General features: G+C 43.6%; 1 protein-coding gene across 1 annotated transcript in view; it reads right to left on the bottom strand.

Moving 5' to 3' along the window:
• grid1a (glutamate receptor, ionotropic, delta 1a) overlaps positions 1–14,204 on the bottom strand; it is a gene marked incomplete at its 5' end in the record, with an annotated part of 373,857 nt that extends 359,653 nt beyond the window's left edge. The window contains 2 exons of the mRNA XM_084075722.1: positions 11,488–11,643; positions 14,126–14,204. Coding sequence (XP_083931848.1) covers positions 11,488–11,643; positions 14,126–14,204 — 235 coding nt within the window. The remainder of the gene's footprint in view (positions 1–11,487; positions 11,644–14,125) is intronic.
• Positions 14,205–14,589: the final 385 nt, after the last annotated feature.

Here is a 14,589-nt window from a genome sequence, read left to right as displayed (position 1 = left end):
TGTTCTCGCAAGCTTTTTTTATCCCATAGCCTGGAGGGACAATTGCGCTTCGATTGGCTACTTCTTTATTAGACAGATAACTCAGTCACACATCTGTGTCTCAACAATGATGAGTCAGTAAGGGATATGGACTTGTAAGTGCTGGCCGCTGGGCCCTGCAAAAAGTTATACGAATACAAGCTTAGACTTTAAAGCCATTACAGTTTACAAAACTTTTGTCACGGGTGTTCTCAATATAATCTTGAAGACCAGAACTTCACCTTCCAAATTGAAATGCAGTTAAGCCAGGAAATAACAGCGAGGAAAAACAATGCATACACATACCGACAGCCAAGCAGACAATATAGACACTTGCACCCAATAATATGAATACAATCACAAGTATGCTATGCATATACTTCTACTTGGGCATACAACCACACATGCACACAGCCTCACACACACACACAACGCCATAAGTCCTCCACCCACCCCTGCAACTCGACCCCCCTCCTTCTGCCTGTCATTTCTCAGGGACACTGGGTGGTTCAATAACGTTGAAGCATAACAGTGTGTACAAAGAGAGATGACAGCGCAGACGTGTGGGATCACGATGGATTGCAGCGGAGGCCGAGGGCCTCATCAGCATCAATCCGATCAGACAGGATGTCTCCTTTGGGCTACCTCTCTCTCTCTCTCTCTCTCTCTCTCCTCTCTCTCTCTCTCTCTCAGGTAGAGTGGTATTGATGCTGAATCCCCAGTGGTTGTGGGCTGTTTGGGGTCGAGGTAAAGCCCTAACATCTGTCACGGTGTGCTCCACCGGCTCATTGTAAATATGTCACACCAACGAGGGCCGGGGACATGAATAAGACATGGGGCTGCGTGACCCGTCAGAGAAAGACATGTTTTGTATTCATGTGTATGTACAAAAGGTGGCTGTTTCAGTCACGTCTGTCGTAGTCTGATGACCGTAAATCCCTGTGCTCATTTAGCCATTAGCCATACACCACACCGCCGCTGCCATATTGGAAAATCAATATGCGGGAGCCCACTGTCTTTCACATCAGAATAGTCACAGACTACGGTGTGAATATTCCCCGTGCACCTAGCGTGATGTCCCCATCCACCAATGTTCCTTTCACAGAGTCTTGTGACTCCTATCTCATGAGTTTAATGAATAGCGGGAGTGCTGAGAAATATCCGTCTAGACGGTTGCCATCTTTATGCCCTTTGCCCCATTTAACATAACTGATCCAATTACTGGATCTGCGTTTTTCTGCACATATCCCTGAGGGCACAGACTTCCCCTAACCTGCCATTAAGTACCAATTAGTCGGCCCAATACACAATAAGCCATCCGACTATTTCTTGAACAAGACAAGGTCTAATAACGGCATGGCTTACCTATGGATCTTTGGCTTATGTGGCCAGTCTGTGATGTCAGACATCTGTGATGTATCTATGATATATGACTCCATATTTGGGCAAGGTTTCAGCCCGATCTGACTACCCTTGACTTCCATTATATAATTAAAGATTTTAAAGAAAATATTTCAAACTACTAGATTAGCCGCTAGATTAGCCGCTAGATTAGCCGCAGAAACACGCACTCACAACAACAAAAAAGGCTGTGTTTATCCAAATCAAGTGAATTTCAGGTAGTGGTGACATTTGCATGATACACCTATGCCATGACTAACCCTTCACAGTAAAATCCTCAGTGTATCCAATTGTAATGCAGAGAGTGTACGAATGAGCTCTCAGAGCTAAATTAACAGAATTTGACTGTGTTTTGAATGCAGATTATGTTTGGCATTTAAGTGTATCGTCGCTGGTCTGGAAGTTAATCAACATCCGAAACAACCATACTTCAAAAATCAAATTCAAAGTGTTTAAAAGTTTGTTCGTTTTTTCTTCTTTGTGATAAGCCACTTTGAAGTAAGTCTGCACAGTAAAATCCTCAGTGTTCATTTATCCTCTCATTTATCCAAATGGAACCTTACAGGTCCATTTGGTTACATGCTCGTTTTTAAGAAGTTATCGGGAAAAGTGCCAAAAAGAGACATCTGGTGCCAGCACGAGGCTTAGGTGACACAGAGGTGTTCCAAAGCAAGTAAACGGACGGACCGCAGGCAGTGCCCGGAGGTTCAGGAACAGGGGACAAAGCCCAGCTCACGAGGCTTCATTGAAACATTCTTCTTTGTGAGAGAAGAGATGAAGAGCAAAATAGCTTTTTGGATCACTGACCCAAGCAATAAATCTTTGCCTGCATGTCTCTTTGTGTGTCCCTGTTCTCTCTCTGTTCTACTCCATTTCCTTTTTTTCAATTCAGTTCCTTATTGCCATGAATATTAGGTGGACAGTATTGCTAAGGCATTTACAGTATCTGAAAATAACAGAAAGAATAATGAATGAATTGGGAATGACAATAAACACCAGTTGAACTGGTGTGTGTGTGTGTGTGTGTGTGTGTGTGTGTGTGTGTGTGTGTGTGTGTGTGTGTGTGTGTGTGTGTGTGTGTGTGTGTGCGCGCGCGCGCGCGTGCGTGCGTGAGCATGTTTTATTACCTTCATTTTACTACCCATTGACATTTGACCTCGTGGGGACATTGTTCTGGAAAAGGGTAATTTTTATGATTAATTTTTTTTTTTCCATGGAGACTCTATGGGTTCAAATCCATGCGGTGCCTCCAGCGGTGCCTCCAGCTTGTCTGGGCGCTCCAACGAGAACAACTGGCCGTGTTTGAGGGCGAGAAGCCAGTCGGAGAGGGTAATCTCTGTCACGGCACTAGTGACTCCGACTGGTTGGGGAGAAGGACTAGGAAAAGGACTAGGTAGGACAGTTTGTTCCTCCACACACAATACACCCTCCCAGTGAAAATTATAATTATGAAAAAAGTCAGGTTATGATTAGGATTAGGGATTAAGGTTATGGTAAATTTTATGGTAAGGGATTTGAGCTCAGGGTTAGTTTGTGGTTAGGTTAAGGTTAGAGTTAGGGTTGAAGTTAGGTTGGACCAGCAGGTTAAATAAAAAAAAGGCTTTTCCAATGAAAGATTGGTTTTGAGATAGTAAGATAAACTTCTGTGTTTTTGTGTCCATGTCTGAGCTTTGCAGTTGTTCGTTAACCACATGAGCTCTATATTTCATTGTACGTTGAATAGTGCAAAAAGCTGATCTACAAGCTCACAACTCATTGCGTCACAATGCATAGAACATGCACTTTTGAGGAAACGCCACCCATAATGACATGCCCAAAATAGGGACACCAGGGTTAATGTGGTAAAAAAGCATCTGTGTTTGTTGTGTATTCCATTCTACTCTGTCTGACCCCTTCCACCCCTCCCACCCCAGTGATAGGTCCTGATGAGCTGTCATGTATGCCAGTGGTTCTCAAACCTTTTCATGTCAAGGTCCCCAAAAATGATATGTATTTGGCTGCGGACCCCTACGTCAAAAATATTTTGTGCCAGGGATTTTTCAAAAATAGCAGATCTACAAGCTCATAGCGTGGCACTCGGTGCCGCGCTATGAGCTTGTATATCTGCTATTTTTGAATAGTCAAAGTATAAAATATGTGGTTAAAATTGATTATGACGCTATATTAACTCATTCAGTGCCACTGGACGTCTAAGACGTCCGTTGATATAAGCCCGAGTGCCACTGGACGTCCAAGAAGTAAAAAAAAACAACTTTTTTTTTTCTTTTTTTTAATTGTTCAGAACCCAAGATATGATGATTTGAAGATTTGCTGCTCCATTCACTCTTTGTTTAACTTCTTACTGAAAAAGGCTGTATCTTGGCTCCTGAGCACTTTTTTTTTACAATGAATTTTGGCTGTGGCACTCAGAGCCAAAATTCCATAAATATGCTGGGCACTGAATGAGTTAACTAATTTTGCTGGGGACCCCTGGTACCCCCCAAGGACCCCTGCGGGTCCCCAGACCCCACTTTGAGAACCAATGATGTATGCAGTCACAGAGAACCTATACTTCTACAGTCTTTCAGACATCCGCAGGATGGTGACACTGTCTTTGAAAATGTCACTCGGGTACGGAACTCAGTTCAACCTGACATCTCTATTTTGGGCATAGCTGACATATAGGCTTGTTACAACTAAAATATACATATTTATTCAAATTGAAAAAGTTTGGACCTATTTCTCCGAACTAAAATACAGGAATCCAGGTACATGTACCAGTACCTGTATCGGTTCAAATGTGAACGGTGCCCAACCTGCATGAAAAACTATAAGAGCTCTGCCAGGAGGAACCAAATATGTAAGGTAAGAAATGATTATGGCGCCTGAGTGTATTTAATGTAAGCAGTCACCAGGGGGGGTAAATCACTGAGATGTATTCTGTATATCTTCCTCTCACACACGCACACAGGACAGGACACTGTGTGCACACAGCATAAATTGAGTAGATATCTACACATTCACAAACTGTAGTATTCAGAATCATGCATGCTCCATTGCACCGCAGCATCGCCAGCACATAAACTGTCCCCAGTCATGCCAAATCTACACAGCCTCAGCACTAATGCAGATACAGTATATCTTGTTTGGTTGCTGTTATCGAGTAACCTCCCATGTAGCTGGAAGGCATACTGTAAGTACCAAGCTTGTCAGGTTGTTCTAAGTCAGGAGAAATATTTTGAGTATACAGAAATGCCCATGTTAACATTCAGTCACTTCACTGGTGAGGCTGGAACTAGTTGTCTGTCAGGCTCAGACAGCTTCTCTGGACGGCCTCGGGGAGTAAGTGTTACTGTCGCGTGTTATGGCCTCTTTCATTTGAGAGAGCACCACATTTCTTTAATGGTCACATTTTAGAATGTGATTATCAACCACTTAAGCACTATTTCAAACGTGTTGTACGGTTGTGTCACAAGCTGACAAGTGATCTGCAAGCTCACGTGTCGTTGCGGTCATTGCGACACCTTGTGAGCTTGTAGATGAGCCATTTTTGATCTTTAGGGAAGTTTTTGAAATCTTTCGCCTATAATGACATGACCAAAATACGGATGCCAGGTTGAAAGTGGTTCATTCATAATTATTCAATTCAATTCCATTATATTACAGTGCACAACAAGTTGTCTCAAGACACTTTACATTTAGAGCAGAGACCCGACACTGTCCCATTAAATATCTGGCAGTATCCTATGAAATGTAAAATACTATATAAACACTGTGGAGCATTCACTAGATTGGACCACATACCGTACAGTATATGTTTCAAACCTCACACTGCACCATAAACCTGCAGAAACCTTTCCACTGAAGCTGACTCCAGGGAGGATGCTGAGCAATGGGGTTCATGCTAACGAAAGGGATTAAAATGTGAAAGGTATACGTCTGCCGCAACCTCACTTAGCTGATTAAGGTGCCAGCGAGGCCCACTATACAGCCCATCGAGGAGCTTATGACGGATTAAAAATAGCCATTGGGTAATTAACAGGGCCTGGCAAAATGGCCTGATCATCCCCCTTCTGTGTAGCGCCGGTAAATAGACATGAAAACACAAACAAATCCATTACCATGATTTACGCGGCATTATTAAAACCAGCGGGACAATAATAGTCAAAGGCCAGCATTCCATCACGTTTAGAGCGCGTCGAGTAATGAGTTGTCATAAGCATGGAATCAGGTGGAGGATATTGCATCACCCCGGCAAACACTTTAAGAGGAGCAATAATTGCAGTGTTTACCATGCAGATTGAGAAAAGTGAAAAAGAAAAAGTGGAAAAAGAAAAATGAGAAAGAATGACATGGTGAGGTTTTCTCAGTCTCTGGGCTTAGAGCACAATGTGCTGACAATTAAATTCTCCTTGACCTTACCTTGGCATGAGTTGCGATGAAAATGGAGGGTCAACTGGTGGGTGTGATGTGGGAAGGGGCACAAATGCACTCAACAAATTACCGCACGTTTTGACTACAGGGGGCTAGAAAACACCCTGGCCAGCTGGCTAAAGCCTAACGTATGCTAACCGTCACATGATAGTGTTGCTTGTCAAAAATAGCTGACTCTCAATCTAACGCAATGTGTTGTGTCACGTTGTTAGGCTAAATTAGAATTACATTCACCACCAGTTAATAGAGTCATTCATTCTATACCTTTTCTTTGGCTCACCCATCTACTACCACCAACATCATTTACGATTGGCAACAACATAGCACAATACAAGTACCGGGGTCTAAAAAGGAACTTAATAAACAGGACAGCGTTCTGCCTGTCCACTTGCGTGAACAGCAAGAGCATCTAGACAACCTTGAGCAACCATCATGGAGCGATCAAAGGATGAGAGGACAACATTGCACTGTGTCGCGTTGTGAATGGCTGCTTGTTTGACATCCATTTTAATGTGCATTTCCAGTTCGAGGACATCCGGAGCCAAGTAAGGACAGTCATGACACAGCAACTTCTCCTCTCATGAGACAACCTCTACTCATCACCTTACACCTCCTGTATAAACACCTCTTGTTGTATACACTCATGTTTATTCAACCTTTTTTTCCCCCACCATCTTTTTTTTTATATTTTTGGGGCTTTTTCTGTGAGGAGAGACAGAGAGAGTCGGGCGAGACATGCAGCAAAGGTCCACTGGGTTTGCGAATCGAACCTGAAACTCTGTGTCAGACATCACAGCCGACTGTATGTGGTACATGCCTTAACCACTCAGCTATCAGGAAATATCAGTCAAAAATTGTTAGTGGGCTAGGATTCTCCAAAATCTGTATCGGACACAAAAATCTAGCATCGGTCAGGCTCCAGTCATGCTACCCCTAATCTCTCAGCAGCACTCAGTCAGCAGCACTGCCCTAAACATGTAGGGTTGTTGTTAATAGGAATAAACACAGAAGCACCCGGGAGGAAGTGGACTAGGAAAGGGGAGGAGCCAAACCAAATTCCTGTTTCTACACAAAAAAGGAGGCGGTGCCCCCAGAGACATTTTACCGAATGGGTTCCCAGGTTGTGCTACCCCTGACATGTTGTCCACCCCCACGCTCACCCTTTCTTTGTCAACCAGCAGTACCCCTCCTCTATCGTATCGCCCCCATTCTTCTCACTCTTACCATCTGTCCTCCCTTCTTTCCCTCTCCTCGCCAGGCATTGGCAGGGCCCTGACTGCCAGTCACAGTGGGGTGGCAGTGAACTAAAGAGCAAAGAGAAAGGTCAACTCATCCCCATTGTCACTCAACGCTCTCCAGCCTCCCCTGTGCCTCACGCACCAAGAGTCCGGAGACGCCCATCGATCCGGGTGTTATCGACCTTGTATTAGGTCCCTACCACCCCAGAGTGTATATGGCCCTTAATCATCCGCTCCAGAGAATATTAGATTAGGAGGGGACCTAACCGCTAGCGGTGATTATAAGCAAATTAAAGAAGACCCAATTAAGGCTAACAAGTTCAATGGGGGGACAGCGTTATGGAACAAGTTGCGTCAAGGAATGAGGAATCAGCAAGTCCCCGCCACCAATCCATGCCAATTACCCTGAAGATGGTTATTGTTAGTATGTCATGGATTTGTTCCAATAGATTGTCCAAGTATTCCTGCAAGAGACTCAGAGAGTCAAAACACAGCAAACTGTAAATTAAGATGAGTCTTATGGTGGAGGCCTATTGCACAGGTGTGTTTACTCGTTAGGGAAGGTATAAATAAACTGTTATTCCAAAGCCAAAAATTACTATACTAAAATAGCTAGATGGGCTCCCCTACTCATAATAATTGATTTCTGTTGCTTTTGTAGAACTAAGAGTCTATTGTCTTTTCAGGACGGCCTTCATAGATCACAGCATATACTGTACGCCAATTCCAAATGTCACCCCAAGTGCCTGGCGCTCCAGTGCATAGACATAAATACGCAGATGCCGCTGTGGCTACTAGGGCTGTATGTCAACATCGCCGCCATATTAGCTGGGTCAGCTTGCCATAAGTTCAATGCAAGAAATATGCCTGAGTTGTATATAAATACCTGAGACTAAAACTTTTTTCCCTGTTATATAACCATCACTGTTACCATCTCTGTTGGGTGGAAATGTCCAAAACTGCTACTTTTCAGGATTCAAATTCAAAAATAGCAAAAGTAGCAGATCGACAAGCTCGAGCTTGAGGATCTGCTACTTTTGATGCTTCTGTGTGACGCTGTAGTATGATCAAGTAGGGCGTTAATTTACAAAAAAACACAAAAAGTTAGAATATAGAGAGAGGTGCCTGACGCCAATGATATATATATACTATGTTCTTGTCCTAGTGTGATGTCATCAAGGATGGCGTTTGGAAATTAGAAGGTGGAAATAATCCCAGGGCACCAGGTCAATCACTGGTGCTCCACAACTGATGTGCAGTCACACAATTATGGTTATACACAATTATGGGTAGCACAATTATGGTTAGCTATAACTGTGTGGGTGTGCAAAATACCTGCATTTGACAGGAATTGTTTGACCTATATGTTGAGGAAGGTCAAGACAGAAATGCAAGTTATTATGTATGCAGTTGAGGGGTGAAACCATACTATACAGTATTTGTGAAATGTTTGGAATTTTGCCTATAATGGTATACCCCAAAATAGCCAAGTTGAAAATGGTTAAGCAAGCTCGCCTTTGACCTGATTCAACAATTACAAAACTATTGCACCTCTTTTTTTATTGTCCAGCATTTATTCATTTTCAATATCTGCTACATATCTCCCCTGCTATGAATTTCTTAAGTTAAAGTAGAGACATAACAAAATGAATACAGATGATGTGTGTCAAGTCTGCTTGACACACATCATCCTGCAGGGCATTATAAATAGAGAACCAAAATGGAACAGGAAAGCTAACCACCTGTCAACAGCTAATAATGTGAAGAACTACAAAGTAAATTGTAGTTGAAATACCTTGTTGCTTTGACTTTGCCAACAGCTGTTCAATATTTTGAGTCAGTCCAGAAAAAAAGTGCTTAAGTTTTCATTTTTTGTTGTTCTCACTTTGCCCCATTATGAAGACTAGAGGTCATCAGTAGTTTCGGCCAATATTGCAGCCAGCATATGCTTTTCCAAGATAAAATAATTCAAAGCTCACCAATACTGCAACGAAGGTCAGAAATAAAGCCATTTCCATTTAAATGTGTAGGCCACAACCGCAAGGTTTTCTCATAGTAAATAAATAACAGTTTTGTCAAAATATAGCTTTTTTTGGGGTGGGTGGGGGTTCAAATCCACCGTGGTGCATTCGACTTTGTCAGCCGTATATGCGGATACAATTGGCCCGTGTTCGGTTGAGGGAAGTCGGCGGGGAGGGTGATATTGGTCATTGCATGTACTCCTACGGGGCTGGGGCCCGCAAGAGCCTGTCAGCAGGGAGTGTTGGGCGGGAGGAGTAGGACGAAGGCCCTACGTCCTCCCGGTGGGGGCTCCTCACTGGCAGGTGAGTCAGAAGGATACAACAGCAGTGTCAACACAGAAATGTGTGTGGGGAGGAATTGGTGTGAAAAGGGGGTAAAGAAGTATAGGCTACTCTAAATTTTAGGGGGAAAAATAAAGAAAAAATTATAAATCTTGCTTTTTATAAAAACTCTCTTCTATTTTGTTCTCATTAGCATAATACAGTACCAAATATCAAAATAAGACCCAGGTTGACTAATGACACCGTAACCTATGTTACATGTTTTACAGACAAAGCACACACTCGTACCTGTAACTCTCCTGTGTTTCACTCTTACTGCTGTCGCTCCTATGACACCTACATTCCACCCCGGGGATCAATAAAGAAGCCTATTTCCATGCTGCATTCATTATGGCTGAAGGTGGTTCTGCATGCATGCATACCTACATACAAACCCTAAAGTAGACAAGATATTTAAAGTTCTTTGACACATACAGTAGAAGAGATAGTTTAATTCCTGAACAGTGCTATGCTCTGCACCATACAACCCTCAACAACCCTGAAGGTTACCGGTGTGATGTGAAATAAAATATGTATTGGGGACTGTGAAAATGACGATAACTGAATGAAAGGGGCCAAACTAGAGTATATCAAAAAGCATTTTAGCACTCGCTTCTCTGATGAGCTATGAAAAGCAGTCTCGCTCTGGTGCTGAGCATAAAGGACAGGAACATACTTTGAACATCCAAGTTAATTTCAACAAACGTAATTGTACATGCATTTGTGTACCTTTAAAATTTTGAAAAAACACTTTTCCCAGCCTATATTCATATGACATCTTGACTCTCATTTTTTATGCTTTGCAGGGCTTTGATATTTTAGAGCAAAGAAAAGTGAAATATGGCAGACAATACATTTTCAGAGAGCTGAGTGGCTGCGTGTTGGTTACTCAGTGAACCAAAGACAAAATCTCATTTGTTCCTGTTGCTATTTGAAGACATTTCATTAAAAAAAGAAAAAAACTATTGAGGTTCGAGATTGTGAGATTTGGTGTGCAGGCACTTCTGGAGAAACTTTGCTTCATTCTCAAATGATTTCCTGACATAAGAGAGATCATTATCAGTCACGCTGTGTGCTAACTCAATGCTTCCACCTAGCTTTTCAACCACAGAAGACACCTTGTGTCTCCACCAAGTATAGGCTTGCATGCTGTCTACAGGTGGCACACACAGGCACGCACGCACGCGCGCGCGCACACACACACACACACACACACACACACACACACACACACACACACACACACACACACACACACACACACACACACACACACACACACACACACACACACACACACACACACACACACACACACACACACACACACACACACACACACACACACACAGTAGTCCCTTATCTCTCAAAAGAAAGAATGATGATAATTAGCGTTACGTTCCGCCACGTTGACAAAAAACACAACGGGAAATGACCAAAGCTCATGAAGGAATACAACATAATTCAGGGGTCTTCAACGTTTTTCAGTCCAAGGACTCCTTAGCTGAGAGACAGATGAAGCAGGGACCCCCGCTACATATTGTACAAAATTGTGTTGCAGAATAAACTTTTTTATAGATTTCATAGATAGTTGGATTCATGCTAATGTGTATTTTTCAGATAGTTAACCTTTAAACCCTATTTAGTCAACTAACTTGACCTCTGTACTTGGTCTGCTCTTTTTCCCTCTACACCGACTCTCCGAAAATAGTCGATCTACAAGCTCGCAGAGCAAGGCGTTGCTGTGAGCTTGTAGATCGGCTATTTTCGGCTATAAATAATGTTCCCCAATCCCCACCACACAAAGATTTGGCTTTGGCGGACCCCCTGACCCTGTAGTAACTCTGAGGACCCCCGAGGAGTCCCGGAGCCCATGTTGAAGACCCCTGATACAATTGAAGGCTTTCGCCCAATGAACATACAGTAATCAAGGCCCTTTGCCGGATCGTAACCACGACGCCCTTTAGAGACTGAGAGAAAAAAAATGCAGAGTCCCTATTGTGCGCCCTGCGGCGCCGAGTAATGAAACAAAAGGCCAATCGATTGCAAAAATGATCCCATCGAACAGCACTTACCTTCTTGCACAGCCTGGAAGGGGTTATTAGGCTCGATCAGTTTTACCGAGTGGGTGATTTTCTCGCTCTGCAGAATGTCATCGTTCAGACTCAGGTCTGATATGGCGAGCTGGAATATTTCGTCATCCCTGGCGCCGTTGTCCTCGAATATGGCACCTGTCGAACACACAAAGCATACTACTTTAATACTGGCAAAGAAACCATATCAAGGGAAGCGTGTTGAATAAACGTCTTCAACGTTTTTAGGCCCAAGGACCCCTTAGCTGCAGAGAGAGAGATGAAGCAGGGACCCCCCACTACATATGTATAAAACTGTGTTGCATATTAAACTTTTTCTTAGATTTCATAGATAGTTGGATTCATGCTAATGTGTATTTTCAGATAGTTAACCTTTTAAATCCTCAATCTTTAGTTAACTTGACCGTTGGCTCTGTTGCTCTGTTTCCCTCTACACCAACTCTCCACAATCTGCACAACGCCTCGCTATAATGTTCCCTATCACACAAAGATTTGGCGGACCCCCTATAGTAACTCTGAGGACCACCCATAGGGGTCACGGGCCCCCTGTTGAAGATGTTTGGTTAACCTTGGCCTACCAGCTGAGATAGCCTATGATGATATTACTAGGCCTATAATAGCCAACGTCAAAGTGAAGGAAAGACTGCCTTAATTTGGCAGCAATGCTTTCTATTGTTCTCCGCTTAGTTTCACACTCAAGTTGTGCAACACGTGTGCATTCACACGGTGAGCGGTGCCCTTTCCTGAAGTTTCAGCACCATGGTCAGCGACAAGCCAACAGCAACTATTGTGGGGCTTATCGGGACTCATTTAGCACATGGAGTGTTAAGTAGACTACTTTAACATAGCCTAATGCAGGGGTCTTCAATAGGGGGTCCAGGACCCCTACGGGGACCTCGCAGTTTTTCACATTAATCACTTAATCACTGAGGGGAACATTAGCCAAAAAATATAGCAGATCCATAAGCTCACAAAGCCTGCGCTGCGAGGCGTTGTGAGCTATTTTCGGCAAAGAGGTTTGCAAATGTAGCGGGGGTCCCTGCTTCATCTCGCTCTCTCAGCTAAGGGTTCCTTGGCCTGACAAACGTTGAAGACCCTTGGCCTAATGTTTAAACAAAAATACTGTGAGCTCGTCAAAGTATTCACACTGAAGGCCCTGTTTTGGTGATTATAAACGAGCCTCTCTCTTTCTTTTTCTCTCTCACACACGCACACACACACACACACACACACACACACACACACACACACACACACACACACTGCAGTCTCCCTCGAGATGACAAAAGCTTTTCCTTCGGGGCCGGGCGGGCGGCAGGCCCTTTATTGAAAAAAGTTTGCTGAACCATAATGGAGGTCGCTCTCATTATAGGAAGCATCAGCCAGTATTATCTGGATGAAGTCCCGCTGCTGTATTAGCTGGTGATTGAGCCCCTGCTGCTGCCTGCGTGCCAGGCTGTTGCGGTAAACTGTGAGCACAGCAACAATGTGGTTGGAAAGGCCGTGACACATTTGATAAAAAATCGCTTTGACATCTGCTGATGTGTGACTGAATGAAACGCCACGAATTATATAGCTCGTGTCGTGTGTGCGTCAACGGCGAAAAAGACAACTCCTGCCGCTATAGTGACTTGTATGCAATTATTCAGTGTACAGTGTTGTGTGTGTGTGTGTGTGTGTGTGTGTGTGTGTGTGTGTGTGTGTTGGTAATGATCTCTTTTTCTTTATGACTGTCTGTCTGTCTGTCTGTCTGTCTGTCTGTCTGCATCTCTCTCACTCTCTCTCTTTCTCACACACACACACACACACACACACACACACACACACACACACACACACACACGGCGGAGGTGTGTGTGTGTGTGTGTGTGTGTGTGTGTGTGTGTGTGTGTGTGTGTGTGTGTGTGTGTGTGTGTGTGTGTGTGTGTGTGTGTGTGTGTGTGTACAATATTTAAATGGCCATAGTCTAGTCCTATTTCAACGGGAAAGGGGCCAAACTGCTTCCCCTATTTTCAATTGTAATGAAAATACCCTGATTTCAAAGGTCCTGTTGTAATCATGACGGGTATAAACGAATCAATATACACCTCTGAAAATTTCAGTGCTGCTGGTCAGAAGTTTGGGCACAAAAGGGCACTTATATGCGTTTGCATCTCCAACGAAACCCCATTGACATTCCCTCTATGCGGTTATTGACATTGCGGTCACGTTCTGGTGAAAGTTGAGGCTTGCGGGGTAAGGAAATGAGGAAGGTTGCTTTAGCAGAGCCTCGGCAACGTCTCTGTTGGACATTCATTTCGTCGTTGTTCAACAAAATTAGTTATACGTTAGTGCAAAATTGGTTACAGGAAGGGCATCGGTGGCTAAAATTGCCACAGTTCAAAGTGTCTTCACTGAATAAACAAAAATATCAAAAAAATATGTTTATTGAGAACGAACTTTATAATTCATTTACGAGTTAAAAAATATACAAAATAGGGTGCAAACGGAATAGGCAATTTAACCCGCCCTCCTAAAATCCAGTGAGCGACGCAGAATGCGCCTTATAGCGCACATCCCCGCATGCTTTGCCTTTGCACTTGTCTTGTGCTAAAAGACGCAGATAATGTAGGACCCTTACCAATATGTATGATGGAGTCCGCTCTGGCAGAATGGCATTGCAGTATCCACAGGGAAACGCAGATCAACAGCAACTCCATCTCAGGATTTCGGCGAAACAGCTCATCCAAGCTCTCGCTCGGCTGTCCTACAATCCAAATGGAGCAAATGATCAAACCCCGGCTAATCTAAAATCACTGTCTTTCAGAAAGCCTTGAAAACCGCAAGATAGCCTACGTAAAAAGTACCAACTGTGATCTGAGAAGCAAAAAAAAAAGGACCGTATTGGACAGTAAGGTGGAATCGAAATAGAGGCAGAAAAACGTTAAGGGACCCGAGGTTCGGTTCAGAAAGACCAGTGAACGTCTCCTCTTTCCTGCGCTCAGAGTCTAAAGCCACGGCGAGCAGCAGAATCGGGGAGGAGGGACACCCCCTAACTACAGAGAGAGAGAGAGAGGAAGAGCGAGAGAGAGAGAGAGAGAGCGA

Source organism: Gymnoscopelus microlampas, assembly GCF_963454915.1.
Source record: "Gymnoscopelus microlampas genome assembly, chromosome: 13".
Classification (NCBI taxonomy): Eukaryota; Metazoa; Chordata; class Actinopteri; order Myctophiformes; family Myctophidae; genus Gymnoscopelus; species Gymnoscopelus microlampas.
The sequence above is the reverse complement of the archived record's forward strand: the minus strand, read 5'-3'. Positions and strand labels throughout refer to the sequence as shown.